Source organism: Sylvia atricapilla, chromosome 1 (assembly GCF_009819655.1).
Source record: "Sylvia atricapilla isolate bSylAtr1 chromosome 1, bSylAtr1.pri, whole genome shotgun sequence".
Taxonomy (NCBI): Eukaryota; Metazoa; Chordata; class Aves; order Passeriformes; family Sylviidae; genus Sylvia; species Sylvia atricapilla.
The window spans coordinates 114,246,837-114,272,850 of NC_089140.1; the positions used below are offsets into that span (position 1 = coordinate 114,246,837).

A 26,014-nucleotide genomic window follows, 5' to 3' on the forward strand; every position below is an offset into this window, starting at 1 on the left:
ATTTTTAAAAGCTGGAATAGTTTATGTGGGAGTAGAAAATTAGAAATTCTACCTTGCAGGGATTATAGGCATTCAGAACTACTAAAGCCAGATAACCCCATATTTAACAGAAACAGTTCAAAACATGAGCAAAGCAATGGCTGAAGTACAACCTCTACAGCCTTGTTAAAAAGATGTCTGAATGATTACTGATCAGAAGCCAACCCAAAAACTCTCAAAGACCTGGAAAGAGGAGTCCCAGCAGAGAAGGGCTGTCCTCCTGTCACACGGGGAGGCTGCACCACCTACTGTCTCCCCAGGGAGGATGAGCTTCTTGCTTGGAACTCAGTCCCCTTCTGCTGTAAGAAACAGCATTACAGGGACTGATCAATCCAATTTACTTACAGATTCCACAGCAAGCCTCCAGCAATTATAGGCATTTTACTTCCACAGTAGTTAAAAAACCCCATCACCTTCACTGACTGCAAAGGGCTCTAGGAAAACGATTTCAAATTTTATCATGATCCAGTTTTCCATCCTTAAGCTACTAGATAAAAGCTAAGTAATATAATCAAGGATATGATTCTTCCTACTCAAGATCATCCTATATCAATCACTATCATTATTTGGGCTTTAATTTTATGATCTTTGCTTATCTTGGTTTTGCTGATTTATGAAGAGTCAGAGCTGAATTTAGCAATGGAAAATTTTATTAAATACATTTTTCAAAGTTTAATACATATTCCTAGTGGAAATTCAAATTTTATTAAAACAGATTTCTTTACAAAGCCAAAGTTAGCTGAGAAAAATAGCAAGGAGACAGATCAGATTTCATTTCATTGCCTTCTTTAGCAGTTTGTTTAGTTTGGTCCCAAGAAGGGAGTCTCCAGGTTCAAACCAGATCTGGAGAAAACTGGAGAACCATGCTATTTTAACTACTTAGGATTAAGTTTACAAGCCATCTGATTCTTAGAAATCAGCAATGAAATAAAATAACTTAAAAACATCATGAACAGCAGATGAGGGACATCCCACTTTGCATGAACCACACATTTATCAGTACAGAAGACCATGATAGCAGTTACTCTAGAATTAAAATATATATATATATTTGTCAAATCATATCCCTGTATCAATAGTAAAAGCATGTCTTTGTGCTTTTAAAAGACCCAAACTTTTATAGCTCTAAATTCAACCCTGATTCAGTTTTAAAAGTTCTGTGTTAAACATTTTTCTGTCAGGCAACATGACAGTGAAGATGGAATCTAAGAGTGAGAAAGAGCTACCAGTTTTAGACTAATAAAGAGGCCCAGTAAATGCATACTTGGATTTATCAAATATTATTCTTTTGCTTTATGAGGCAACAGTACTTGTTTTCTTGAATAGGGTGAAGCCTCTCCATACTTCCCCCAGCCTTTTCCAAGAGGTGTACTAGCAGTGGATGCTACTGTGGATTTCAGGTTAGCCAGAAAACCTCTCCTGGGTTTCTGCTGTTTTGACTCCTCTGCCAAGTAATGCTTTTTCCGTTCTTCAAGCTCTTTTTGCAGGGAAGACACTGTTTCTTCAAGCTCCAGAACACGTTTAGCCCAGTTCTGCAGACTATTCATTTCTTGATCCTTTGAGGATAAGGCTGTGTTAAGTACATGAACACTGCATGGTCTCTCTCATGCAGGTAATTTTCTGGTTCACATTATTTTATTAAACCTATAAACACCCTTGTTATTACTATGTCATACGGCCATTCAGTACCCATTTCCTCTAAATTACATCAAAGTAATTAAAAACTCAGCAAACTACAGGGCCATAAAATCCAGTTAAAGACCAAGTCTGACTAAGGCTGATGCTAAAATGTTTTGCCACACTATGCAAAGAATTGATGTTGTTCTAGGAACCAGATAAGATAAAGGTGGCTTTCCTGCCTTACAATTTCTGAAAGCAAAACTGGCCAAATCAAAACTCTTATGGCATAAGCCTGCTATCCAGGACTGAATAAATGCTTTCAGTGGGCAGAATACGGAACATTAAATAGACTCTCATCTCTGTGGTTAACAAAATCACCTTCCTATTAAGAATGGATAGGAAGGTAACTTCCCAGTAAAAAGTTCAAGTCAAATAATTTTCAGTCTCAGAATTAGACTAAGAAGTATGCAGAAAGGAATGTTCAAAGAAAGACATCACTAAGCAGTTACTATACCTGCAGATTTGCAGATTACAAGTGAGGCATAGATTCAAAGTGCCATGAGTTCAAAAGCTGCATTCTTTTTTGTTTAGGAATCTAGTTGATATCTGAGGTCAGGTGCTGCAAACTTTAGGAAGTCCTTGCTTTCAAAGGAAATATGTCTATTTCTGTATTAAACAGTTTATCTGCCTGTATCTCTCATCCAGTTTGGCCACTTGTGGCGGGACTATCACTATAGCTTCAAAGGCATAGATCCTTAGGCCTTGTTGCAGTAACATTTGTGCATTAACACCTTGCTTGCCTCAGCAACATGCCTCATGATGAGTTCTAAGTAGTGTTTTCTTTGCTTGACAATAATTCGTGACAACTTTAGATTAGCAGGCTTTGTCAGCAGAGTTACCCTATTGACAGTCTATCACCTAAGTTGAAAAATGAGCTTTGTCTTACAAGATTCAGAGTCAAGTAGTGAAACACAAGGGCTCTGAGCTCATAATCAGGAAGTTAGGCACAGAAAAATGCTAGCATCAAAACAAATTGCTAATTTAACAGTGGTTTTACATGTAAAAAGATGCAGAAGCATCCAGTACAACTAGAGATACAAGCCATATCAAAGTTGTTTTCTAATCATTGACTAACCTTGAGTATGATTGTGTGCTTCAGTTGACTGTTTTCTTCTGCCATTTTTCTGTAGCCTTCATTAGCTTCTAGCAGGATTTCATTTAGTTTCTGTATTTTAAACTTCAGAGATTTTATAAGCTGAAAATAAAGCCCACAACACATGGAAGTTCAAAACAGCATGTTTTACATTGATTTTGTTTATGACTAGAACAGTGCAAACTGCAAGATCAAAACAAGAAAGTCTGCTTCTCTCAACCTCCTATTGTCCCAGCTCATCATTTCAGGTGATAAAATACAACTGGAGCATCAAAGGCTGTTGTGTTGAGGCTGCTATGATTTACAGACCTGCCAATCAATGACCAGTAGCACAGACAAGGCTGCATCTGGAACAGCCTGCTCCATTTCAGTGAGAGTAGTTAAAAGAACACTTTTGTCTTATTAACACTATTCATATAAAGAACTGGAGCACAGTTACAACAGAAGACCTCACCTTTCTGATGGAAATAATAATGGATTAAGCCTAAGCCCCAAGAGGTAAAAGAAATTGTGAAGCAGAAAAATAGAGGTTACTGTTAATTTACTTCTACAAAGTTGCTAAAAACACTCACACCCTTTGCCCATAATTTAATGGCTGAATTGGAAGAAAAAAGTAGTGAATTACAAGTCACACATGCACTGGTCTTTGAGGCAAAGCAGCAGAATGGTTTAAACCAGCTGATTCCATCAGTGCCTTTCTCGCTTCAGTTATTGCCAGGAATCAATCTCATCGTTCTAACACTTTCTAGCCACACAAAACGATCAATAACTGCATACTCATAGCAAGCATAAAAGCCAAACTTTCACCAAAATTTGAAAGAGACATGGAAAAATTATGAAGAGCTCTCAAAAACAGAAGTGGAAAACAAATGTTATGGCTAAAGCACTAGACATTAAACTTTGTAAAGAAGTTATTTTTGGAGTATTCTTTCTCAATAGAAAGGGATTTAAGTTCACTTTCCATTTACATGGTTTATTAGAACCAGCTGGAACTCTTTCTCCAATCCTTGCTCATATATGATCTTAGAGAAAGAAGCAAGACTTCTCTTCCCTCCTCCAATCCTCTTTAAACACAGGCAACAAACTGTATCTTTACAAGAAGATCACTCAAGGAATAGAATAGAAATTCATACTTAAAATTTAATGCTTTCCATAATTCCCACCTTTACGTGGCATTCAGAACACAGATCTTTGAAGAACAGAGGTATTCACCTTTACTTAAGTTTAGGGTGATAGTGGATTTGAGTACTTCCAGAAAGGACTGCTCTAAGGCACTGTTTTGACATTGGATCTAAAATCTAAACTAAATTCTAAATTCCGTAACTGTTCCCCTGTGCAGAAGCAGGCAGCATTTCAGGAAGGAAAGCACTGAGGTCATGGCAGCAATACTTACAATAAATTCCAACACGAGGCTAAACATACTTCCAACTCACACCACATTCACCCTGACTTGTTGTTATAGTAGAAAATGGTTTTAAAGACCAAAATAAAGCCAAAAGAGTCTCTGGCAAAAGTCATCCACAACTGAGCAAAGGCTTTTTTTTTAATAAGCTCAATGCTCATTTGCAGGAATCTTCATGCTTTTGTCTACAAGGCACACCTTTAGGCATTGAACCATGACAGTTTACAATCATTATCCCCAGATAAATGCTAAGCAAGAGCTACCTCTTCCTTCTCTTCACATTGTTTCTGCAATCCTTCATTGGCTCTCTTCATTGTGCTGTCCATAAGCTCTATAGGCAAAAGAAAAGTTTGTTTATACACATGATCAGAAGTAAACTGAAACTTTGAATATCCAGATTACATTCTTACCTCGTTCTATGTTATTTTCAGTAGTAGGAATATCCGAGCTCAGACTTCCCAGAGCCAACAGCCTCTCTGACTGTTCATCAAGTTGCCTTTCCAATTGCAGTATTTTTCTCTCTCTAGCCTGAAAAAAATAAAGGCATATGGTAGAATTTGTCTGCATTTCTGCTTGATATGATGCAATACTGCACATACATCAATTGTACCACACACACATGTGCAATTTTAAATTATTTCACAGGTTATGATTAGGAAATCAGAGCGAGGGATGACACCCAGGTCACAAAACCACCTAGGAAGAAGTTTCTTTATGCAGGAGTCAACTCTTCCAGTCTGAGGATTTCCAAGCTGTATTAAAACTAACCACATAGCAGAAAGGAAACTTTAGTGCGTCTGTGCTAAACCTTGTTGCGAGGCAGCTGGCTGATTAAAGAAGAATGTACTTCATAGAGCTACATTTTAAACTCTTTTCCAGTATCTGTCAGATCGTTAGGGTGGTATTTCAGAGTGAGAAATCAAACAAGTAGCATCATCAAGAAAAGCTATTCACCTAATTCTGGTTCTCTGAAGCTGCCCACTCAGATTCATGCTGTGCTCTCCTTTGTCAACTAACCCTTCTACATCTCCAGGATTTCAATAGTTTCTTATCTGATCTGCTACCCAAAACTGAATTGCTCATAACTAACCTGGCTGCACTGCAAAAGGAGTAGGAACTTACTAATGCCAACGCTGAGCAATTCTATGTTTAAGTACATTCAGGAGATTCAGTTCTCTCCTGCATGATTTCTCATCAGTTTCTTATCCCACAATCCTCCCACCACCTCCAGACCAGAGATCAGTTATAATTAAAATAGCTATCCTGTAACAAATTCCACATCATCCTCCTTTCAGAGCAGCATTTTACTCTACATCCTATGATCCCAAAGATCTCTAGAATGCCAGATTCCTCTATACATCATTCCCCTGGACGTTCCAATCATTGCAGCACAAAGATAAAGATGACTTGGATTTAACTGAACTGTGCTCTCAAAGATCATGAGGTTTAGGTGTGCTAAAGGTGGTGGTGCCAGAGAGAAGACATCTGTATGTTAATGGTGAGCACTGAACACAGAACAGCATGGCTGAACTGCTAGTTATTTGAATGTTACATTCAAAATCCCAGAGATTCTCTTCAAGAAAAGCAAGATTTACAGTTACGAGGCTAGAACATACCTTAATGGCAGTCAAGTCATACCTCAACTTTCTCTTGTTCAGCTAGAAATTCTTCTATGGGAACATAATGGTCTTCAATTTGTTCCATTGCGCACATATATGCGTGTTTCTTAATGGCCTCTTTATACATTTCAAATTTGCTCTCGAGTTTTTCTTCATAACTGTCTTTCATATCTTCCAAGCGGTTGCTGAAGAGAACATGTTAGCTATTTATGATATGTTTGCATCCCAGCTATTACATTTGACTACATGTATTCAACTGTCAATATTAAAGTTATTTCTCTAATCAGAAATAGTGAAACAAAAAGACAAAGAAGTACTTTTTTCCTTTTAATCTCAGTGATCCTACAGACTTGCACCAAAGCATAACTTCTACTTGGCATATACCAAAAAAAGTTCTCTAGGAGAACACACACTTAACATCTGTCAAAAAACCCCAAACCTCTAAGAAAATCCACCAACATATAGCAATAGAATTGACCACACCCATTTAGATGTTATATTTGAAGCAAATATCCTAGAGGCATCTTTCACTTCGGGTTTTGGTTGGTTTTTGGTTTTTCCGTTTAAGATAAATGCCAAATTCATTTTCATAGAAACATAAAATGGCCTAGGTTGGGTGGGACCTTAAAGATCACCTAATTCAAACCTCCCCTGTCACGGGGAGGGACACTTTTCACAAGATCTTTCCAACACATCCTTTAAACACCTCCAGGCATCCACAACTTCTCTGTGCAACATGTTCCAGTGCCTCATCACACTCTCAGTATTTCTTCATAACAACCAATCTAAAGCAACTCTCACTTTGAATCCACTCCCCCTTGTCCTGTCATTTCATACTCCTGTGATAAGTCCCTCTCCACCTATTATTTCAACACATTACATATTACTCCATCATTATCAAAATTTAAAAACATGCCCCGTCAGTGATGCAGAACATCATCTCAATAGAGAAAACGCACCAATGCTAGTTCGTGTGTTTGGCTAAAGGCAACCAAACAATTTTGAAGTTAGTGCAGGTGTTAAACCATAATGTGCTCAACTGGCAACCTGGTGTTAATTTTTGTTAATGATTCAAACAGCAGGAAATTGATTTAAAGAAGAGTTAAGAGGAAGCGAACTCAGCTTCAAGTGAACTTGAAAAAAAATCCTAAATTAACATCAGTGCAGGGAGCCACAGCAATTTTTAAGATAGTAAACAATGGTTCATAAGTCATGCAGAGGAGCTCAGAAGAGATACACTTCAAGCTACCTTAAACACATGCATGCATATTGACATGACAGAATGTATGTTTTGGAAGAATCATAAGTCTCAGTGGGGTACCCGTAACAATCTTCCACATCTGCTAAGTAGTAATAGCAAGCCAGGACAAGTCCCAGTAATTACAAATTAAACAGAGGAAAGTTCAGCAGAAAGCAGGATTACTTTTTCATTGTAAATGGGAAGAGGCTGATGTGAAGAAGTTTAATGTACTTTCTTCCCTTTCCTTTGGAGGCTTTGAAACTGTCCAGTCCTATCTTCTCTAGATAACATGAGTAGGTATGTCCTAAATATACACATAGATGTATATAAATCCATATATATGCATTTATATATGTGGAATTCTTTCAGCCTCAAAGCAGACTGCAATATGACTTGCCTCCAGGCTTCCTCTGTTTCCAACAGCTGTCGAAACATTGCTTCTGCCATCTCTTTACGTATCTTCACCTCCAGAAGGAGCTTACTTTGCCTTTCTGCAACTAACTTCTCTTTTAAGTCCTCTGCAGCTTTCAAGAGGTCCTAAATTTTAAATATTTCAGTTCAAAAACCAAGACTGAAACACATACTGACATGCATCTCAAACAAAATATTCATACAGGCAGCTATCCACAGAGGGTACTTTTAACAAGCCTAAGTTTCGGGGGGTCTGCACCAAAGTTTAAATATTTTCAAACATGAATTCCTACTGCAAATACATTCTGTGTCCATCTTGATGGTGTTTGCGATCAAAAAGTTTACTTCTGTTTTGGCATTTAAATATTAGTCTGTACAGTGTAACAACATAAAGCCTACTTGATTTTTACACTTTCTTGCTATTAGATTGTATAGCTTTGTTTTTAAGATGCTGCATCTTAACTCGTTACTGCTGTTTCCAAAAAAAAAAAAATAACCACAGCACAAGAAACTAAGTTAAGTTGTTTTGAAGATATGTACTGCTTCCTTAGTCTTCTTGTTGGGCAATCAGTTGAATTCCAAATTTAGCACTTGACCTAACTAGAAAGCCACAGGGCATCCTTCCACAACTACACTGAACAAGGCCACTCTTAGTCAGTCTGATACTGAACAGAAACTTAAACTTCCCATTTGATGCAGCTTCCAGCACATCTCTTATGCTAAAACAATATTAGAACTAATAGCAGTTGCTTTCCTGGGTGCAGTTCTAAGTAGACATTTACCTCATGACTCAGAATGGTGATGTCCACTTCCTCTTCTGCAGAGGTTTCAGTAATGTCAGCAAAGTCACCTACAGACGTGTTAGCGTCAAAGTGCATGATAGGTTTGTCATCACCTCCAACTACCTTTGGTGGAAAATAACCAAAATTTTTGGGCAGGATTGTCTGGATAACCTGAAAAATCCAGAGCTGATTTACCAATGCTGTCAATATTGCAGGTATCAGAATACCAGGAAGAAGTGGCATGAATGCATTGTTGTATTTACACAATATTTAATTATTACATGAATGTCAACGAAAGCTTACATGCCTTTTAGCAGGAAAAAAATAATCAATATAACAAATCTTATATGAATATAAGATTTCAGTATTCTAAAATGCAACGTAATTCTTATGTTAATATAAGACTTAAGTACTCTAAAAATAGTGAAAATAGAAATATTATCTGCTAGCAAATGTAGCATCCTTGTCTAGACAGGTGGTTTATCTTCCTCTTAAAACATAAGGGTTTTGGTGTAGTTTCCTGCAAATTTAATGAAAAGCAGAAAATCCCTACAACATTTGCTCCTTCCTGTAATACTGTGACCAGGATTCAGCAATTCATGCTATTTGCATAAAGATTTTAAGTAAGTACATCATAGGACAACATATTTGTTGTCTCCACAGTACATATTTATAATGAAAGTCACACCTGAAAGAATTAGAAAAATTTTCCTGAGATCATATTAGAGGTGCTATTACAGATTTGTAATAACACGCCAGAATTAATCTGTGGCTCCAGACTGGAAAAAAACCACTGTATTTCTGCCATGAAACAAGCATAGTCCATCATCCCACTCCCTGCAAGAAGCAGCTTCAGGGAACTTGAATGAGGTTAAGGCCAAACATCAACTGCAAATCCTGAATTTAATGGGAGATTGAGACAGGGAGCAAAAGGAGGCCCCCATAACCCAGGAGAAAATGGTCATCGACCTACTACAGCACAAAGACACACACAGGTCTATGGGGCTGGATGGGATCCACCCAAGGGTACTAAAGGAGATGGAGGAAAAGCTTGTCAAGACTTTTTTTTATTATTAATTACTTGCATTTAGTCAAATAGGAGCAATGCAGTTGCAGAAGATCTAATTTAGACTACAAAATAAGATGATAGTCCTTTTACAACCACCAACCATCCAAGAAGCAAAGAAGTCATCTTGCGCAATGGATGTTTAACTGCACCCAGGTTAAGTAATTCATCAAAAGTTTGAATGGAAACCCTGCATTTTGCTCAGATATGTGGTATAAATTAGTCATATCTGAAAGCGCCCTATGTTTTGCACAGAACATCAGTTGTGTTGAACTGAACAGCCAGACACCTGCAGTTGTCTTAACTTATTACCACAAATAGATTTGAAGATGGGCAAGACTACTAGAAGCCTTTTAGAGAGGCCACATGCAGAAGAACTAATATGATGAATCAAGAATCCAAATCACACTCAAATTCATACAACCTGATCATTTCACAAATCACTAGTAAAAAAAAAATTGCAGAATTGCAGAGAAAGGAGATACACTCTTACCTGTCTGGCTATAGCTGAAAATTTCATCACATGCAGTGTTTCATCATATGTGGAAGTGTGCTGATTGATGTTTACAATCATACAAGCTTTGCCTTTCCCACAAAAAAATGGCTGAAACAGACGAGTCAGTTTACTCTCTCTGAATGGAATATAGCTTGGCTTCATCCTCAGTAAGAGAAAAAAATTAAAATTGTGAAAAAAAAAAATGTAAAATTGTGGGCTATTGTAGCTTACCTTAGTTCCATTTCTCTCTTTCAGCAAAGAGATCCAGTAGGATGCTCATATTTAAGCCTAAGTTATTTTACATCAAAGAGCAAGGTCTTCCCTGGATTTCACATGTTCTCCAACAAACTGAACTATTTAAAAGTAGCATAGGGTCTGCATCACAGTTTCCTAGTGTTCCAAAGCAGATAGTGAAACAAGCCAAAAGCTAGGTGCAGGTCATCTATCAGCTGCCTGATGAATCTACCTGTATAATTTTCAGGTGGAAGGGAAGAAGACAAAACTGGAGCTTTGTACACAACATGTGTACATATACACTAAAAAAAAAAAAAAATCAGAAGTTTGCTGCAAATTATCTTTTGCTCTCCACAAACACCAGTTATGGAGAAAACATTGTTTGCAGGATTCCAGTGACATCTATAATAAAGAAGACTTACAAGATTTTGGAGATTTTAATTTTTCTCTGTGCAAACTGCTTGCAGAAACATGAAGGGATACTTAGTGTTTCCACCTAAAACTTGGCACGTGAATAACTTGTCACTTACTTTGGGTTTTGATTTTGCTTCAATGCTGCAATGCATTTTCCAAGGATGTGAAGAGAATTATTAATATTTCCTGCTTCTTTTAGTCTGTCTCCAAAGACATGTGTTTTATTACACCTCTCTGAACCAGCCAAGTCACAGAAAGACAACCTGCATGAAAGAGTTATCCAGAACACACACATGAAGTCCTTCCCAGCTCACCTTAGAGCTCTTTGCTTAGCTATAGCAATTATGTAGTAGCAATTTAGTAGCAATTATTATAGCTACTAAACTCAGACCACTGAATTGTCCCTCATGGCACAATGGGTTACAATCAGAAAATCATCCTGGATAATCAAGGAATTCAATAAATTTTACTTTATTTTAGGAAAGCTATTGAAATACAGGAACCTCTGGAAATTGGATAATTTGTGTGACCAAACCATTACTCACTTATAAATTTATTTAAATAAAATAATTTGTAAGACCATGACCTTTCATATTGATGTAAGCCCTATATAAATTATTAAGGTACGTATTTCAAAATGTTCAAAAGCCTTATGTTCTATATCCTTTCTAGCACAAAATGAAAAGCTTTTTTCTTAAGCAGCATACAAACTCTGTCATTCACCTAACAGCTGCTCCAAGCTTTGCCAGGGGGTACATTATGACAGAGAACAGCAAAAAAATACAGATGCATTCCTTTTCTCAAGTTATCTTTTCTTAAGAGTATTTATCACTGTAACATCTGACATTCAAAGGTGTTATCTCACAGTGAGACATATTTATTACAATCTCTGTTCAAGAGACACAAGAGAAATCAGTAGGACCTAGGACTGAACTAAAACATTCTGTTACAGGCTGTCTTCATTTTTCTGTATCAAGCTAAATTAATCCGAAGAAAAAAAAAAAGACACACCATCCCAAAAAAAGCTTCTAACTGGCTTCAGGCCTGAAGATTAGGCTGCTTCCTCTAAATCATATAAGAGCAGAGACTTAAGTGTAAGGACTTAACAGTGTTCTCACAAGGTGCACTCACATTAGCATTTTATAGTAACAGAGGGCAGTTTTTAAGCAAATCAATTGATGATCCCCTCTCACTGTCCATTGGAGCATGGAACAGTCTGAGACCATGTCACCACCATTCTTTTGGGATGATGGATTTTAATCAGCATCCTAGGAGCACACCAAATGTGTTGTCACAAACATTCCACCCATAAAGTCTAGCCTGGTCCCAGAGTAGAAAGATAAACTGGCCTAGCTTTGCACCTTGGGCCTTCAGCATCAGCTGCTGCCCTCCAGCTGTAGTGATCAGACATCTGAATTCTGCTTACCAGGACTTATATTCTGGTGCTGCAAAGTCTTACTCTGCCACCACCTGCTCATTATGTGGGACAATACACATTTTCCTCAATTTACACATTACTGACAGAGTTGCTCCAGCAAAACTATAGAGACAGGAAAACACTTCTGTGATTGTCCCTGTTGAGCTTCCAGTCAGTTTATGTGCTCAGTGGAGTTCTGATTTCCTTCTCAACTCTCAGAATTTGTTTATTATTAGAAAGTTCACCAGTCTGGTAGGCTCACACCTTATTAATTTTTCCAAAGTATTTACATTCTTGGTAATCACATGAAGCATTCACTTACTCTGATACTCCAAGAACACGTGGCTCATGCTCATCAGTCAGCTTGAGTAGCCTGATGGAAAATATGCTGTGACTGGAATGGAAAGAAGTCCTTTTTAATAATCAGTTATGAAAATTAAGCAGTCACTGAAGCAAAGTAAAATTTGTATGCCACAGAAAGCTCAGTGCTGAAGAAAGGACAAGAATTAATTCACTAGTTACCTTAACACATTGTTTACTTTTGCAATGCGTTTGTTCATTCATTCAGTAGCAAAAAACAGCAATAAAAGCTGTATTTTATGACTCTCTATTTCTTTCCACACAGAAAAAGGAAAAACATAACACAAAGCCTACAAACTGTCTTGGAGAAAAAACCAAGCCAGTTCACTGTCTACTAATCAAAAGATGAGTAGTCATGTAGCCATTTCACATAGAAAACCTTAGGCAGTATCTGAACTCAGCAAATCTGAAGGATTAACTTAGAAATAAATGGTGGGGAGAAAGGAATAAGTTCAAGTTTTACAGTGCTGTAAATTTGCCTACTTTAATATACACAGTTACTTATGCAGTTTTGAAATAATTCTGTTTTCCAGAAAGGTTGAATTTGTAACACTTGAAAATCCAGTAACTCAGGTTTAGAAAACAATCTACAAAGGCAGTGGAGATGCTGCCTGAAACCAAAGAGAAAAGTCACAAAACCAGAAGTCCCCAGTTTTTCTGATTCATCAGGAAACACAGCACACAAACTTCCTTAGTATATGCCTTAAGCACTGGGCATTCTAGGTATAAAACTGTAAAAAGAGCATGAAATTTAACAGCAGCTGCCTTTAGCTAATAAAGAACAACATAACTTGCTTTTTAGAGAAAAAAAGTAGGCTTAGTAACACTATGATTGTATTAGGTACAAATAAAACATGGCCCTTCCACAGCTGAAGGACAAATTATTTAGAGGTCATTAAAATCAAGAAAGGAGGCACTTTCAATAGAAATTATACAGCCTTCTCTATTTCCTCTCACTCCATCAAAAGCCAGATTCTCCCTGATCCCTGTCCAGAGCTGGGTAAAAAGCTAGGAGTTTAACTCTTACTATACCATGTAAGCTCAGCTTGAACACAGCAATCTAACAGCATCTAGAAAATCTAGAAGCACTGCAAGCTCCCACACGACTTGCTCCTTCCCTATCCCCTAGTGAACAGGCTCCAGGTTTCCAAGAATTATATCGCCAGTTATGAAAAATTAACCAGCTTTTCCTTCAGCATCCTCACACAGCCATTCTCACTCAGCACCACTAGCTATTGCCAACATGCACAGCCCTGTTGGCACTCAAAATTGGATGTGATTTGATCTTTTTGGTTGTTCAAAGACATGAATAGCAACCTGAGTCCAGCTAATATTAGTCACAGAGACTCTCCTACTTTTCTTTCAGATAATTTCATAACAAAACCAGAATAATCAAGTATGAAACTATTATTGAAGAGTGGTTCTTTTCACACATATTCTAAAGTCCCCTCCCTTCCCCTCAAAAGGGACAGAGTATGCTCATAATTAGAGGAACAAACCTTCTACTTGATTGCTCATTCATTCTAGTACAGGCAAAGCTTCGGTTCTTGTTTCCTATTTTTAGCAGTCTGCAGGCTTCTTCAGCACTCTGAACATTAATCCACTTTAAATCTGCAAAAGAGATCTTTTAACACACTTCTGATCATCAGAGAAATTCTGTGAAACTGCCTAGGCCATAAAAGAGTACTATTACCTTTAATGTAAAAATTTCCTCCTTGATCCTCACAGATTCTCAAAACTCTGCGCCTTTGAGTTTTCGATGTAGATAAAATATGTAATAGGTCGTACACATACTCATTATAAATTTCACAAAAGGAAATCCACACAGCTGCTTGTGTTCTTTGGTGTGTATTAGTCCTATGAATGTCAAGTGGAACAAAGTTCTTCTCTCCTAACCCAAAACAGAGGAAGAGTTGAAGACAAACTCATTGACAGATTTTAAATCAATATATCAAATCTTCTAAAACGACTCATAGAAACTGCTAAAAGGAGAAGGCTTAGAGACATCTGTGTTGTACAATTAGATACACATGGATAACTTCAGTTTTATCCAAAAATGTTCAAATTTCTCAGCAGTCATCTGTTACAAGAATATGGCCAAGTTCCAAGTTGATGGCCTTGCTTTATCACAGACTTCCAGCAGTTTATAAATTATATTTGCAAAACTAAGTCTCCCTCTTCCCCCCAAAAGGAGTGAAACTATCAAAATATTTTTATATAGATGCCCTTTCTACAGAGGAAAGAGACAAAAATTTGGTCAAAACCCATATATATTTACTTTGAAGTATAGCACAGGGAAATTTTTAATCCACTGATAGTTACCCACTAATATTTATAAATTTATGCTATGTTTCTCCCCCACATAACAGTTTTCTACTTTACCTTGGGAGCTAGAAGGTTGATTGTCTGAAGTACAGTTAGAAGAACCCAACTTTGCATCACAGGAATTTGTTACAGTATTTGAGATGCTCTCTGCCTCCTTGAGAAAATAAGAGACTTAATATTAAATCCACATGAACAGACAATGAGAAAAGCAGAAGTTAAAAATGACAGCAATTCCAGTACTTAAGATTTAAATATTAAAGTAGTATTAAGTATTAGACCACCCTCACTCTGGCTGAAAGTGAAATGTTTTTTAATAACACTGAACTATAATCAATAAGTGCACTTTCCATCAAATTAATTATTGCTTGCTGCTACTCCCAGCAACCAGTTTTGGTGGCCAGTTGCTGCTAACTCTGGAGACTTAACTTCAGAGTGCTGGGAGAAAAAGGATGCTAGGAGAAAAAGCCCAGAATGTCTTTATGAGCTATTAACCAAATCTGAACAGTGCTTCAGTCATCCAAAAGAACTGGAGAACTTCCTCCATTAACTGCCAAGGTAGTAGGACTTAAGTTATGATAAACCAACACTCTATGTTGCTCTAATTCTAAATTCTTTTAATAACTAAAAGGCCATGAAAAATAGACAACTGCATAGTTTCTGTAAATACACACATCTGCTGAATTTCTTTACACCAAGAGAATGGCCTTAAACCTGCCAAGATTCACCAAAGCACAGTCTTTGTTACATCAGTTTTTCCAGAGATAACTCCTACTGGAGTCCAGCATCTTTACATCTCTCTCTCCCTATTTTATATAGTCCTATAAATCAGGACATTTACCCTGATTTCTCTTTCCTGAGAGAGGGTCATCCTACAGTAGAAAGGAACAGATCCAGAGAAGCAAACCTTAGTGTTAGAGCTATTTAAAAGCAGCACTAAGTTGACCATGGATTGACTACTGATGCCAAATGTTACCCAACTGGTATATCCAAACCAGAATTCTTACAGAGAGGCACAAAGCCACAGTTTGAGATCTTCCATTTCGAAGATAAATAGCATAAAATAGAATAGAATTACAACAAAATCACACAAGTGACCATTTTGCAAAAGCTGCACTGTCTATATGATTGTGTTTCTTGAGTTTTAGAAGTCTAACCACAGCAGGGATCTTATTCATTGTTTGTGAAGTACCAAGCAGGATATGGGACTGACACACATCTCATCTGTGCATGTCAGAAATGCAGGTCAATTAAGAAAATCCAGTACCACATTACTTGGGCATGTGATAAGTTTTTGTAAAGGTTTTGGGAAAAAACTGAGTGAATTAACTGTTGCTACACTGCTCTTCAAATGAGATACAGAAAAGAGCATGAAGATGAATGCCTAAATACAAGGGGGAACAGAAACTGACACTGTTTGCCAACAACAGAAGCTGACATTTAATAGAAAATACAGGTGGGAATAGGAATGCATATAAAGCATATTTTAATCCAGTAAAAAACAGTAGTTAATCCCATGAAGAGAACAAGAAAAGAGAAGGAAAGAGAGGATATGAACCATGCTAAGCAAGAGTTGTTGCAGCAGTACTACATACAGAACATAAACAGTAGGACATTAACTGCTGCAGTCACACAGAGCAGTTAAAACCAAGAGAATGAAAGGCACAGCAAGCTCTTTCTGTATGACATGTGAACTGAGCCTGGGAAATGAGCCTACAGAAATCCATGTAAACCAAAGCCAGGCCCACCAAATTGTACCTGCTCTCAGATTACAGCTTGAGAGAGCATCCAAACAGTGATGCTATTCATTCACAAGCTATCAAGCAGCACAGCTTCAGAACTGCGGATCACTGAGCTATCTCCATGGAAGCGCTATAACACATAAACAAGGTCCTGCCATGTAATAGTTTCCTGATTAATTTTTACCTGTACTTCCTGATGGAGAGTGCTCTCTTTTCACTGCAGTAAATCAGAATCTAGATCACCTACTGCAACATTCAGTTACTAAGTTATAAGTAAGTCAGATTGTGATTTAAAAGAAGAAAATAGAGAGTTATCTTCAAAATAAGATATTGACCTTTTGTTCCAGACCCTGGGCTCCTGCTTGTTCTTTTCAAGGCTGCAGCTTCCATAAATTTTTTTAAACATATTTACTTACTATCTTCTTAACCATTTCAACTTTTCTTTAAGACCCCTCATCCTCTATGCACATACAAATAAATATTTTCAAAATAAATATGTAATATTTCAAATCTTTCAAATTTTTCACCTGAGATATTTCCTCAAGAGTTAACCAGACTCAGACTAAACAAAGTTTTGGGTTGCAGTGTTTAAATTAAGCAACAGAATTTAGAGTGGAACTTTATATATGAATTTGAGTCATAGAAGAATATTTTTTCAGGGTTAACTGGAGTACTTAAGCTAGGTTAGTATTAAAGACCACAGGAAAAAAACCCCAAAGCCCAATGATTACTACTATACATCCCAGAATTAATTTAGAGTTGCTCTGAATGACAACCAGCTGAGCCTATTGCATTCTGGGATTAGATGCACAGAATCACACTTCAGGAGAAAATGTTCTGAACAAAAGGAAACTGATACCAAACTGCAACTGGACTTAAAAGTACAAAGTAGTCCTAAATACCTGGATACCCATTTTCTGGTGAGACAGTTTCTTACCGTAGAAACAAATTACTAGAAAATAAGAACAGGAGGTTGCCACAGTAAAGACTTCTCTCCTCTACCTGCAGTTTTCAGAGACCAGCCTTAGTCACACACTATCCGCTAAGGCAGACAGAAATCCCTTTAGGACATTCATTTTGTGGCATCTCGCTTCACTGGATGAATCAAAGTTACTTTATGAGGTTACATAAATCACAGGTTTATAAGCTTCTTAATCTGCCATAAGATTGTCTTCCACCAAGAGAGACTCTCCCTGCCTTCTTCACTGCTTCTGCTAAGACAGTGCCATCATGTCTCCTGAGCCAGTACAAGCATTTGAATGACTGCACCAAGGTCCAGCCTGGGAACCTGACCTACAAGAAGAGCCACTTCACAAGAACCAGGTTTTAGATTGGTCATGTAGCTCTCAGACTTTTCAAAGGCTACTGTTATCACGGTGCCAGAACTGCTCCTCTAAAGAAGATGCTTCTCACTAGAAACTGATATTTGGCTTTGTGATGGTTTTTGGTTTGAACTGTGTGTTGCAGAAAGTTCTTCCAGTTTACCCTGAGTTCCAAAACCAGCCAATTGTCTTATTATTCCAAGGTTCACAAGTATGAATACTATAGATTTTTATTTATATATATATATATATATATATAAAGACTCAATAGTGGAATAAAGACTTTAAAAACTTTCTGTCTTACAGAAAAGCTTTAAGAAGCATTTGGTCACCAACCTCTTTCAGTGATGCAAGAATAGAAGCTTTTAAGGCTTCCTCTTGCTTAACTTGTTCATCTTCTAGTTTCTTAACATCATTGCTCAAATATGGTTTAAAGTTCATCTTCAGGTAATGTCTTCCTCTTATGTGGTTAAAAATCACATCAAGCGAGCGAGGTAAAATACCAAGATCCTTTGAAGTCCCTTAAAAATATTAAAAAATTAAGTGTAGACATTCATGTAAGCTTGTCATTGGTTTTGACTTGGTTTTTATACATGCAAATATTTTATACCTTGGATAGTGAATGTCTTGCCAGCATTTGTAACTCCATAAGTAAATACCAATCCATTCACTCCATTAACATACGCTCTTAAAATATCCTTCATTGAGTTTTCAAAAAATTCACTCTGAGTAGTTTCTGGTCCAAAGACCTAGGGTAAGGGGAAGAAAGAAAGAAAGAAGGAAGGAAGGAGTGACAAACTGAACAAAGAAGTTTGATAATCCAAAATATTAAGTAATAATTAGAAATGACTAATGTTTTAGAGCAAGCTGGGTAGGAGACACCAGCTTAATTTCCTGTCCTGCATGAACCATTCAATGTTTTCTGTTGGGCTCTCACAGGATACCTGCTTAATTCTGTGAGGCACTCAGGCTTGCACTCATTTTTGAATATTTTCCTACTCCTAAAATAAACTGCTCAGAATTCTGTTGAGCACATGCTGTTCAGTGGATACTTTCAAGAGCTCTGCTGGTGATGTAAAACTCCCTCCTCACTCTTCATCAGTTACCCACAATTGAAAATCAGCCTTACAATGGTCTAAAAAACTCAATCCCTGGAACTGTTTATCTTTTGGTACTGTAAGAACAGAACTTCTTGCTAAAGTTAAGAAATTTGCTTTCAGTATAGAAGGTTTAAGCAGTTAAGCTGCTAATCTTTCAAAAGGAAGTTTCTAAATACATCTTACATAAATTCCTATAAACATAGGGTTTCCTGTAAGACTTCTGAGATAAAAACACCTGCAGGAACAGCAGAACCACAGAAAGCTTGTGCCTACAAGATGTTTCTGTAGCATCTAATCAAAGAAAACAATAGATATGCCAAAGAAGCTTCCTTGTCTTATCTAATAGGCACCTTCATTGTAATACAGCTTCCCTGACAGGTTATCAGCAATTAATAAGCAGTCTTAAAAAAAAAAAAAAAAGTAAGTACCACCACATGTAATTAAAAGAAGAAAAATCACACTGCATGACGTAACACAAAATTCAGCTTTCCTTATAGTGAAAAAAACAAAACCAAAAATTTGAATGGCCTACCTGAGAAAAGGTGAAGCTGTGCACAGCATGACCAATCCCTCTTTCACTGTTTTTCATTGCAGAAGATTCTTTGGGTGCATTAAGAATTACTGTCTGGGCATCTTCAATAGTTACACAACCCTTAAATAAGATAAGGTAAACCACAACACAAAATTATTCAGGAAGAAAGCTATCTGAACAAAACAAGAAATGAACACCCCCTCCAACAACCCCCCAGAAGCCTAGTGTCTTCACCCACTCACCAGAGCTACCAAAAGTCCCACAATTTACATATATCATCTAGAGGCATGTCACTACAGAGATATTCACTTCACATGAAAGTGAGAGGATAGACAAAGTCAAGGCAATCCTCTGGGGTTTTCTAAGAGGTAAAAGCTTTTACTAGCATTCATTCCAACAACCTTTCCTTGGAAATACTTTCTAAACCTTCATATTTTGTGATTGTGACTTGTACAATCACTGCAACAATAAAATTACAGAGAAATCTACTCTTTTTCCACATCAGTCATTTTCAGTGTGGAACAGACTAAGAGCAGCATTAACAAAGCAAAGTAAGTCTGAAGCATTATCCTTTGATTGATAAACAGTGGTACAAATAATGAAAGAAACTGAATTAGTTTCAAGTAATTTGATTGCTTTTTCTCAATTAAGTAAAGGTGAAATGCAATTGCCAAACACTCACTAGCTAGATAAATGTAGGATGCAGTGTTAAAGGAAAATTTATTTTACAGCAGACTGGCTACCAAAGATGCAAAGTGAACTCCCAGTACAGCTTAACAATGTCTTGATGCATCATCTGAAAGGATTGGTTGTAACTTAACCTAACATTTATGTTCAGAGACCGGTCAGAATTTCTAAAACCAATAATCCATGTGTGGTATGTACATGGCAAGTACTGTTGTTCCTAGGAGCCTCAATTAATAAGTCTGATTATTAACTGATATAGAAGCTCTATGCCAGTAATTAAGTGATACAGACCTCACAGCAGCCTACAACTTGCTCACCAGGAAACAAGAATGGGCTGGCACTGATCTCTTCTCCCTGGTGACCAGTGACAAGACACGAAGGAATGGCCTGGAGTTGTGTCAGGGGAGGTTTAGTTTGGAAATTAGAAAAAAATTCTTCACCCAGAGGGTGGATGAGCACTGGAACATGCTCCCCAGGGAAGTGCTCACAGCACCAAGCTTCATAGAGTTCAAAAAGCATTTGGACAACACTCTCAAGGCACGTGGTATGACTCTTGGGGCTGTCCTGTGCAGGTGATCCTTGCAGGTCCCTTCCAGCTCAGCTTATTCTGTGATTCTGAGAAGCTCAAAAAAACCTGCTTTCTGAATTTAGACCAATCACCTGCTCACTGTGCCAGACTCTGAACCTATAGTCTTTAACATTTCTCCCACATCATGAGGGACAGGAATGCAGGTCAGATGGACTTAACCCTAGAGAGCTACAGAATAACCCAGGATGTGCCATCAGCTGCCACCAGCCTCACAGAAGCCTGCAAGTAGAGACCCAGAGTAGTCAGATCTGCAGAGGTGGAAGCCAGCTGGTAACAATTCACTGCACTTGCCTCCCCCAGCTAGCCCTGCAGGTAAGTTGGCAGGAGCTGCACCATCTCTGGCAGGGCACACATCATTTATGTCCAAAACCCACAACTTCCTGCTTTCCCAAAGTAACTGTGGAGAATCGCTGGCAGGAGTAGAGAATTTCACCCAGAGCTCCTAAGCTTTACTTCCATAAATCATTATCCCTATAAGCAGAAACTGATCAGTTAACCTGTTGATTGGCTTTGTTTAAAGCATCAGCCTACAATGCTAAGAAATAGGTCTTGGGTTCTACTTTTTTTTTTCTGTGCCACATATTTGGAACAAAAGTGCTTTCCTGAAAATTATGCATGGTAAGGAGGAATAAAAGACCTAAAAATTAAATTTATCTGTTTGAGTTAACGATTAGGAAGAGAGGTTTACTTGAATGTTTTGTGTGCATTTCTTCCATTTGTTACCAAGCATTTTCTTTTTGGATTCAGATGATAGTAAAGAAAGTAGAAAACTCTAAAAATGTTGAAGATCTTTCAATCATTCTGTTTTTGGAGGCTGAGAAAAAAGCCTTAATCCCATGCAAAAGAAATTCTACAGCTAATAGGTTGGAAGTTCAACTAACTGTTTCCACCTGAACTACATGAAATCAAAAAAATTAGTACAAGCTTCAATGTTCACTTTCACCCCCCGGCTTTTAAGAAATGTCTCACTCCAAAGAGGAAAGTGCTAAACAACTCACAAAACAATTTGATTTTGCAAATCAATTTATACTTGGAGCCAGCTCAGACTGAGGAATTTACCGAACTGGAAGCACTGTGAAAATACACATTATTCAAGGAGAGCTGACCAAGCACAGACAAAGGGAAACTGAGGGGGGAAAAAGAATCATCCAAGTGAAAATGATACAAAGGTCCCAACTGCAGGGGATCAAAAGCAAGAATGCATTTTTTAAAAGTAATTTACAAAAATCAAATAAGAACTAATAATAAATCCTTCTTATAGGTCTTCAAGCTGACCCCTCTTCAATCAGAGAGACTGCAAAGACAAGGGCTGAGAGATAAGATACAGACACCTTGTCCTCCAAAGACAGCTAAAGGAATTCTTTGTATCAGTGGTCACAACGAGGGGAAGGGGAGCAGTTGTTCATGTTTGTATATGTGTATGTGGAAAATGCTGAGGCATCTGAATCTGATAGGGTAGAGGTTACAGAAGATTTTTGACAGGCTGAGGAAAAAGTCACCAGGATGAGGTGATAGATTATTCAAGCATTTCAAAGAAACTCAAGGGTCAGATATTCCAATTATGCCTAGAATTGCATAATCTCTCCCATGGAACTCCTTTGTATCTTGAGCACTACACAGAGTGGACACCAATTTTTAAATAACACACTCAGTGGAATTTTGAAAAGCTACAGGTGTGCATGTCTGTACCATACAAATTATTAAAAGTTGTGGGGGTGGGGAAAAAAAAAAGTCTTGCATCTATCCAGGTGCCCAATAGTCCTTTGTGGGGAAATGGCTTAAGTAAAAGTAAGTTCTGCCTTACAAAACTATGCATTCGAAGAGAAGAAAAACATTATTTCTTAGTTCTACAACGAACCTGCGAGTCATGGCTTTCAAGCTCTGCTATAGAAAAGGGCCTCACTCTCAAGAAGACTTTCAAAGGCTCATATACCTATTCATTAAAAAGAAGAAAGACACAAAACACAGTTATAATTGCCACTTTTTAAACAGAACAGCCCCAAATCATATCAGCATACATTTCAGATACAGTGTTTCCTGTTTTATATTAATGTCTCACATTTTCCTTTCATGTGAAGTTCAGACTCTAAGCTTTTATTTCCTTCTTCACCTTCTACTGTCCTTAAGTAACCCGTTTTTGGAGTGTGTCCCCCCTCCACTCCCCTCCCTTTAGCATTCTTTCAGGACAAAGCCAGTATTTTGATTTTCAAAGAGCACACTATCAGAGGCACAACTGCAGTGCTTCCACCTTCTGGTCTCCAGCTGTACTGAATTCAAGCTGTGTTATTCTAACAGCTGCTACATAGCACTGCACTTGCATTTTGTATGGTGCATGTTCAGCTAGCACTGACACATTCTTAGCCTCGAGAGAGCACTTCCTTACCACCATCCAGGCACCAGACCCTCATCTTCCTCACAGTAACAACCAGGCAACCACTCTCAGCTGCTCAGGTGGCCTTTTCCATCCCCCCATCAATATACAACAGTATCCCCACCCAGCTACAGCAATAATAGCAGGGAGCACTTTACAGGGATCCCAGCACTCCTTCCTTTCCCAAGGAGCTTCAGTCTTTACTTTGGCAACGTTTCATTCAGCAGGTTGAATTTACTAGAGTTCTCCACAGACCTGCCGTGACCAGCACTAAGCCGAGAAAATGAAGTCACCTGAGGAAAAGTCACCCAGAAAACATATCCCTCTAAAAACACATAGCTGGGTATATTATCTTCTGCTCAAGCACACCAGGGCATTACAGATTTTTATTTCCAAGCACCTAATGAGCTTTCACTTCAAGGATCCATGTGTTTTTTTTTACAGCTTATTAAAAAGAACAGTACAATCTCATTACATTCAAACTGCAATTGCTGATGTCCTTTTTTTTTTTTTCCCCTCAAAGTTGAGCACTTCGCATCTACAATCTCATTACATTCAAACTGCAATTACTGATGTCCTTTTTTTTTTTTTTTTTTTCACTTCGCATCATGTAGCATTGTGCACATATCTGCCTTTGGTGCAGGCTGTGAGCTGTGTGTAAGCAATGGGAAATAAGCAGAAGAATCATCTCCAGGCAGAGGAGTACAGCAGTTCTTACCAAAGAAAGGTTTGTTAAACCTTTAAAATAAAACCCCAAATCCACGAAAAAACAACCCAGCATCACCAGAAGGCACCTCGTAAAACCAATCCACACCTGCTGCTCCTCTGTATTAGGCAATACTGTTGACTCCAAGGGCGAAGGTTTACCCTCTGCACCCAGAAAAGAAACCGATTCCAGCCCATCACACGCTTCCGTGGAAATATAGTTTTTCCCCTCATCAGCCATTGTTCTCTGCAAATGAACTTGTAAGAAAAGGGAGGGAAAAAGCCATCATTTTCTCAGGGAACGGACAAAAACGCACATGGAGTCTAACAAAGATGAGGACAGCTCGCATATATAAACAAGCACTTCCGAAGAGAACAGAGTAATCTAGAGAAGTTTGGGGAGTACAAACTTTAAAAAAAAACACCACCACCACCTGGCAGGTTACACTAGGAAAGACACAAGGGGAAGCGCGCTAACAGCCTCAGCTGGGCACTGCTCCCATCCACCTGCAGCCCTGTCCCCGGAGGGCTAACACCCGCAGACAGCCGGGCTGAGGGGCAGCCCGTCTCCAGGGGCAGCCCGGCTCCTGAGGCCGCCCACCCCGGCTCCCGCTCCCTTTCCCGTTCCCTGCCCGGGAGCGCCGCTACCTCGGCGCGCGCGGAAACCCGCCAGCCGGGCCGCGCAGGGAGGGGCGTTTTGGGGAGAGAGGCGGGCGCTGATTGGCCGAGTGCGAGGGGAGGCCGCAGCTGATTGGCCAAGCTCGGGGGAGAGGGGCGGTCACGGGAAGAACTCCCTCCGCCCGGCAGGGGGCGCTGCCGCACAGCGCATGGCTGTGGAGCCGCCGGGGCTGAGGGAGGGGTGAGGGAACGGGGGAGCGGGATGGAGCGGGATGGAGCGGGATGGAGCGGGATGGAGCGGGATGGAGCGGAGCGGCACGGAGCAGCGCGTCCTCCGGCCGCAGGGTTTGCTTATCGTCCTTACTAAGGCATGGCGGTAAAGAAGAGGTTTGAACCGACAGCCGGGCGGCCAGAGGGTGTTCTGCCCGACAGGGGCAGCGGGGAGGATGGGCGGGGGAGACGCGGGTACCTAAATGTTTCCATCCGCGCGAGTTATATAAAGTCAGCGTGGGTGTTACGTAACCGTTCCGGCACTGCCGCGGTGTACGAGTTGAAAACGAAGTAGAAAAGAAATAAAATCGCGAAAGGTGCGAGTCGCGCGGCGGCCGGGAGTGTGCAGGTCAGGGCCGGCGTGCCGCGGGAAGGCGGGACGGGCCTGGAGGAGGCCGCGGTTCAGCGCCTTCCACGAGCTGTAGGCGTCGACCGTCTCGGTAACAAATGTAAAGCCCTCCGCTGTGAGCTGGCCTGTTCACACACCAGGCGGGCAGCAGGATTTCTGCACAGTGCGGGACCCAGGCACAAAGGTTGCATCTGTGTTTATGGAGACAAGTGAAAAGACATAGGAGATTGGTTCTTGAAGTGCCCCAACTAAAAGAAGATCGATGGGATTTCAGGTAATTTAGGTGTGTTAAAGAGGCACCCTGGAACTCAGAGGTATAGCCAGATGTAAGCAGATAGAAAACTTTCACAGTTTTGACCAATAGAGAAAACCAAAGGCAGGAATTGTGTCAAACGCAGCCAGCCGTGCCTAGATCCTTCCAAGTACTTTCAGGCACGGGGCTACTTTGGTAATCAGAAGGAAGACTACTTGAGTACAAGTAACTTATGTCAGTGAGTCATCTCCATGTGCTGTTTGCCCATTTATTCCTGTAAAGAACAACCCATATAACACAAATAATTTTAAAAATACAGCTACAAGTATTTGTCAGGCATCTTGTATTTGTGGCATATTACCAGAAACAGACTTTTAAACACAGATGCTTTGTGCTGGGGGGTATTTTCCCCTCTGCTCACTTTGTTTCTCAAGGAAGCAGGCTTGACACACTATGTTCACGTTAACTCACTCACCTCCCTTCTACCAAAGCTCCCAAGCCTAAGTGGAGGGTCAGAATCTTTGTCAGGCCTTAAATTTAAGGAAAATGAAGGCCTCTTGTATATCTCTTGGTTAGAAAGCTCAAGCTTTGATCAGTTTCAGGTCTTAGCAAATATAAACAGGACCCGAAGCTGCTTGCAAGAGAACCACTACTTGTTTTAATTAGAATTCAAGTTCTCTCCTATGCTTGCAGCAGAAGCAGCAACCTGATCCTTAATGGATTAAACAAAACTGTTCTCTGTAACTCTGGGCTTTGGTTGGTTGGTTTAAGGATTAATCACAGTTCCTTTATTTGAGACACTTAAAAGCAACAATAAAAATGGCTCTTTTGTTGCTTTACATATGAAGCTTACTCTTAGCATTATCTATGGAAATCTAAACCCAAAAAGACAACTAGGCAG

At 39.1% G+C, this 26,014-nt stretch overlaps 1 protein-coding gene across 1 annotated transcript; it reads right to left on the reverse strand.

Annotated features, from left to right (window-relative positions):
• Positions 1-667: 667 nt before the first annotated feature.
• Positions 668-23,879, reverse strand: LOC136368787 (kinesin-like protein KIF20A). Its single transcript, XM_066331180.1, has 18 exons — positions 23,733-23,879; positions 22,406-22,480; positions 19,272-19,391; positions 18,250-18,388; positions 17,976-18,160; positions 14,636-14,732; positions 13,947-14,141; positions 13,753-13,864; positions 12,216-12,287; positions 10,593-10,739; positions 9,826-9,991; positions 8,267-8,437; positions 7,471-7,610; positions 5,853-6,018; positions 4,625-4,742; positions 4,478-4,545; positions 2,795-2,914; positions 668-1,595 (listed from the first exon to the last, which is right to left on the reverse strand). The coding sequence occupies exons 1-18, from the start codon at positions 23,862-23,864 to the stop codon at positions 1,320-1,322; spliced, it is 2,499 nt and encodes an 832-aa protein (XP_066187277.1). The 5' UTR covers positions 23,865-23,879; the 3' UTR covers positions 668-1,319.
• Between the last annotated feature and the right edge of the window lie 2,135 nt (positions 23,880-26,014).

Bases quoted from the DNA above. Each gene is read 5' to 3' on its own strand.
- LOC136368787 (XM_066331180.1), bottom strand. From the start codon at position 23,864: ATGGCTGATGAGGGGAAAAACTATATTTCCACGGAAGCGTGTGATGGG. The intron at 4,743-5,852 runs GTATGACTTGAC...TATTTTTTTCAG, and splicing joins CTGAACAAGAGAAAGTTGAG to GCTAGAGAGAGAAAAATACT. The intron at 1,596-2,794 runs GTTAGTCAATGA...TTATCCTCAAAG, and splicing joins AGCACACAATCATACTCAAG to GATCAAGAAATGAATAGTCT.